A 5,657-nucleotide genomic window follows, 5' to 3' on the forward strand; every position below is an offset into this window, starting at 1 on the left:
GATATTTTCTATTGAAAATCCTTTGAAGCATTTTCTCCCTGTGTTCTTCAAGAGTTCTTCATTGTGTTCTTATTGATTGCTACCTGCTTGATTTACATACTGTCCGCTGCGTACTCAATGTCTATCTAATTAATCAAGTAAGTTTTCAATACCCTGAACTGAGTAATACGGTCCAAGAGAATACCTATTTTCTAAGAAAACCATACACTATAACCCAAAAATTTACAAAATAATTTTCTTAAAAGAGTCTCAAAAATTCAAAACGAACATACTACTAACATAACTAGAATGAGTGCCTTCTTAGCATGCTCTAATTAGACAGAGCCTGATCACCTATGTCTAATTAAGCATGTATCAGGAGAGACGCGGACCGGTTATGTTAGATGTTCGTCTAAAGTTAATAACTTCTTATTCAAATAAGAAAAGTACGATTTGCATATGTGGGTTTGCATAAACATTGCATCTTTTTTATATTTATTATGATCCGTTCAATAATTTAAATTTTGTTAAATATCGCAGCACTATGTCGTCATCTAACGAATATTCAAACTCGGAAGAGTACGACCCCTCCGAGCATAGTTACGATAGTGGCGACGATGTCGTCGAGTCCCCGACGCGATCACCTACCCTCGTGCCGCCCCGCTCTATGCCCGCGCATCCATTAGCGGCACATGGAGTTAGAGTTCGGGCCACCACCCGAAAGAGTATTCCTCTGCCCGTAAGGGTGTCTTTCTCTGCCCCTTCCAGAGTTGGGAGGGAGTCATCTCAGTCGCGCACCTGTAGCGTGACGCCCCCACCAAATACCAGGGCCTCGACAGAGCGCTCTCCGGTTATGACCACCTTAGAGAACCTATAGGTTTTGGGCATCGCCCAAGACCTAAAGATGTGTGAGCTTAGGTTAGATCATCATCGACACTTTGCCGACGGGGTGATTATGGCCCTAGGCACACAAGACAATGTGATGGATCGCTCGTTGGAGTTGATTAACACCGCTAGGGGAGCGATTAGGAGGTTATATACCTATTTGGCGGTGTTAGCGGGAGTTTTGGTGGTAGTGATGGGACTACTTGTTTGGAGTCTAATGCGCTAGAAGACTCTATTTTACTAAGTTTTTGATAGATCAAACTTAGAATCTTCTTTTGGGGCATGTAGCCGTGACTTATGAACAATTTCTTTCTTTTTGTTGCACGTCTTTRTTTTCTTTATGGATGATATGGGTTTTTATTTTGGTTAAATTATGTTGATTAATGATTGAATGCCTTTATTATTACAAGTTATTATATATTGCCATGGATGCATGTCTATATGATTGTATTATGCCGTGCATAATTCAATAAAGTAGATACARTGATAAAYAGTAAAAATAACCAAACTTCGAWTTAAAATTTGTGCRTTAGAAAYATGCCTCCAAGAAGAGAAGATCCCGAAATWGYRAGACTTGTGTCCGAGCAAATTCTTGCGGCCCTTCCTAATATAGTTAGCCAAGTAGCAGCAGGCTTGAACGCTAACCAAGCAAACAACCAAGATACAACAACAAATAGAGATTACTTACTTGGATTGAAGGAATGGATTTCGTCCTTCATATCAGTAAATGTGCTGGAGGGAGCAAAGTGGAGTTTACGGCCTGTTTACTGCACGGACGGGCATTAACATGGTGGAATACCCAGATACGAACCCGAGGTCAAGAAGTAACCAACAGACTTACGTGGGAAGAATTCAAGAAATTACTCAAGGAAGAGTACTGTCCGAGGAGCGAGATCCAGAAGTTAGAAGCAGAACTGTGGAATCACGAAATGAAGGGAAGTGATGTAGACTCATACACTGCTCGCTTTCATGAGCTAGCAAAACTGGTGCCACACTTAGTATCACCCAAAGAGAACCAAATTGACCGTTATGTTTGGGGTTTAGCTCCAGAAATCTGGGGGAATGTGACTTCGGCCAATCCAAAAACACTTCAGGACGCTGTGAACTTAGCGACAAAACTCACCAACAATGCTATTTGGTCAGGATCATTTGCAAATGATAAAGTCAAGGATAAGAGAAGAATGGAGGAGCCCATGAGAAAGAACTACAGCGAGAGGGGCGGTAAGGCCCAAAAAGTGATAAGAAACTTTGGGGCTCAGACACAGACAGTAGAAAAGGGCAAGGGAACTTACTCTAAGTGTGATAAGTGCATTAATCACCATGGTGGAAGATGCATCATCTGTCTCAAATGCAACAAAGGAGGTCATTTCTCTAAAGATTACAGGAGCGGAAGGAGACGAACATGCCACGAGTGCGGAAGTTCGGATCACTTCAGAAATGCATGCCCGAGACTGAATCGAGGGCCAGTTACTAACCCATCACGACCAGTCAACCAAGAAAATCAAGGAGGCCAAGCACGAGGTCGAGCGTTTGAGATTGGCGTAGAAGAAGCTAGGCAAGACCTGAACGTGGTCACAGGTACATTCCTCCTGAACAATCATTACGCATCCGTATTATTTGATTCTGGAGCAGATAGGAGCTTCGTGTCACTAGAATTTAGACCAAAGATTAGTTTAAAGTCACAAAAGCTGAAAGAAGATTTCGTTATCGAGTTTGCTAATGGACAGGAAGTTAGGAATAAAGACGTAATCACGAATTGTACCTTATGTTTAGCCGAACAAGACTTTAGCATAGACCTTATTCCAATCAAATTAGGAAGCTTTGATGTAGTTGTGGGTATGGATTGACTATCCAAAAATCGAGCCGAGATATGTTGTTCTGAGAAGACCATCCGAATTTTAAAAGGAAGTGAAACGCTCGTGGTGCACGGAGAGAAGTCCTAGAGAAATTTCAAGTTAGTAACAGGTATGAAGATGCAGAAATATTTGAAAAAAGAATATGTCGCATTTATGGCCCACATTATGGATAAGGGAATCGAAGAGAAACGCATCCAGGATTTTCCCATAGTTTGGGATTTTCCAGAGGTATTTCCTGATGAGCTGCCAGAATTACCCCCATTACGGCAAGTTGAATTTCATATTGACTTAATTCTTGGAGCAGCGCCCGTAGCCAAATCACCTTATCGTTTGGCACCATCGAAAATGAAAGAATTGTCAGAACAACTTAAGGAGCTACTAGACAAAGGATTCATCAGACCCAACTCTTCGCCCTGGGGAGCTCCAATACTATTTGTTAAAAAGAAAGACGGATCCCTTCGGATGTGCATCGATTATAGGGAACTCAATAAGCTGATCATCAAGAACCGATATCCCCTTCCCCAAATCGATGACTTGTTCGATCAACTTAAAGGTGCCACTTACTTCTCAAAGATCGATCTTCGATCCGGATACCATCAAATGAGGGTCCGTGCGGTAGATATTCCTAAGACGGCGTTCAAACTCGTTATGGTCATTATGAGTTCTTAGTTATGCCCTTTGGGTTAACTAACGCGTCGGTAGTCTTTATGGATTAAATGAATAGAGTATGTAGGCCATATTTGGATAAGTTCATGATTGTATTTATAGATGACATACTGATCTATTCGCAAAACAAGGAGGAGCATGAGCGGCACTTAAAGTTAATACTTGAGCTGTTAAGGGATCAAAAATTTTATGCCAAATTCTCCGAATGCGAATTTTGGGTTCGTGAGGTGCACTTCCTTGGTCATGTGGTAAATGAGAAGGGAATTCATGTTGATCCGGCCAAAGTTGAAATTTGCCAATTTTTTGGGTTAGAAGGTTACTATCGCCGTGTTATTTCAAATTTCTCCAAGATCGCACAACCACTGACGGCATTAACCTAGAAGGATAAGGAGTTTATGTGGGGAGAAAAGCAAGAAGAAGAGTTCCAATTGCTCAAGCATAAGATATGTCACGCACCGATCTTAGCGCTACTAGAAGGTACGGAGAAATTTTTGGTATACTGCGATACGTCACACCAAGGCTTGGGATGTGTGCTGATGCAAAATGACAAGGTCATTGCTTATGCATCAAGGCAACTCAAGGTTCATGAAAAGAACTACACCACTCACGACTTGGAGCTAGGAGCAGTGGTGTTTGCACTTAAGATTTGGAGACATTATCTCTACGCCACCAAATGTACAATCTTCACTGATCACAAAAGCCTTCAACATATCCTAGACCAAAAGATGTTGAACATGAGGCAAAGGAGATGGGTCGAACTTCTCAACGATTATGACTGTGAAATAAAGTACCACCCGGGGAAAGCTAACGTGGTAGCAGAAGCATTAAGCCGGAAAGAAAGGGTAAAACCATCAAGGGTACGAGCCATGGGGATGTTGATTCAAACGAACCTAAAAACGCAAATTCTTGAAGCTCAAGAAGAGGCATTGAAAATGGAGAATATGAGGAACGAGACCTTGCACCACTTAGAGAAGGAATTCAAAACTTGAGCAGACGGGGTGCGTTACTTCAGAGATAGAGTTTGTGTTGGACCTGTAAATTCAACTTTGATATTGATCTCTTACTCTGAATGAACTCTTAGGACGATCACAGTGTAGCGGAAACAATTATAAGAACAAAACAGAGTAATTAAACCAAGAATACACAGTTTAATATGAGAAAGAAGATGAACACAGGATAATAGCTTCAAAGGTTTTCAATTCATTCAATTGAAATTTAGACGATTACAATTCGGAAGCACACTGAATACAAAGGCCTAAGCGGCTATATATACTAGACCCTAACGACCTTACTGACATGATCTAGAAAGTGAAATCATCTAAGCCGTCCAAATAAATTGTATTAAAATCTAGTCACGTGAGAAGCACATGCAGCTAACAACCTTTGAAAAATAGTAGAACAGGATCTTCACAAAAGACTAATCCACAGACCCTCTGTGAGCCATCTCAGAGGCTCTGTTGTAGAAGACTTGTATGATCTTATTGTCAGAGGACCATTTTCCAGAACCTCTGTGAGAGACATCAGAGTAACTGTTGAACTTTACTTGCACGATGAAACAGCTTCTGTTGCTAGTCCTCTGATGTCTTCTGTGGAAGATACCCTTCTGTCAACACTTACAGAATACTTTTTCATACTTTTACAATAAGTGAATATTAGAGCTAACAATCTCCCCCAAAGTATGAAAAAGTAAAATTGGACAAAAGAATGCAAGAAATGACTAAAAGAAAGAATTACATGAGAAGATTAAACTCATCCTCTGACAAGAATGACATAAAAGAAATGAATTAAAAATTGTTGCTCAGGCCTATACTATTATAGAAGATTAGTCCACAGCAGAGTCTGGATAGTCAACTATGGTAAATTGCATATCTGACTTGATAGTTTTGTAGACTTTGAAAATCCACTCTCTGAAGGAGACTTGAACTTTGATTGCTTCCAGAATACCGGTCACTTCGTCCGCCCTTAAATGCCCTCTGTGCACCTCTGCTGCTATTAGGTTGAACACCCACTCAAGACACTCTGTCGACTACTTGTTCACCTCTACCGGATCAAAGAACCTTAGAATGTCATCCTTGTCCAAGAACACAAACCCAAAGACGGGATTGTGGACAATGGTGTTGGGATGACATCTAAGTAACCAACTTGGCCTGTTCTTCGGAGGGGAAATCTTCAAATCTGTTTGGGCCAACCTCATCGCTATGAAGATCAACTCTAATGAATGATCCATCATACTAACTTGAGTGCCTAGGGCTGTGATCACTCCATCTGCAA

At 41.1% G+C, this 5,657-nt stretch overlaps 1 protein-coding gene across 1 annotated transcript; it reads left to right on the top strand.

Annotated features, from left to right (window-relative positions):
- The first annotated feature begins 1,565 nt into the window (after positions 1-1,565).
- LOC112504718 lies at positions 1,566-3,766 on the top strand. Its single transcript, XM_025108659.1, has 2 exons — positions 1,566-2,442; positions 3,489-3,766. Exons 1-2 carry the CDS (start codon positions 1,566-1,568, stop codon positions 3,764-3,766), a joined length of 1,155 nt encoding a protein of 384 aa, XP_024964427.1.
- Positions 3,767-5,657: the final 1,891 nt, after the last annotated feature.

Source organism: Cynara cardunculus, unplaced genomic scaffold (genome assembly GCF_001531365.2).
Source record: "Cynara cardunculus var. scolymus isolate 2C unplaced genomic scaffold, CcrdV1 Un_Scaffold_6615, whole genome shotgun sequence".
In the NCBI taxonomy this organism is placed as follows: Eukaryota; Viridiplantae; Streptophyta; class Magnoliopsida; order Asterales; family Asteraceae; genus Cynara; species Cynara cardunculus.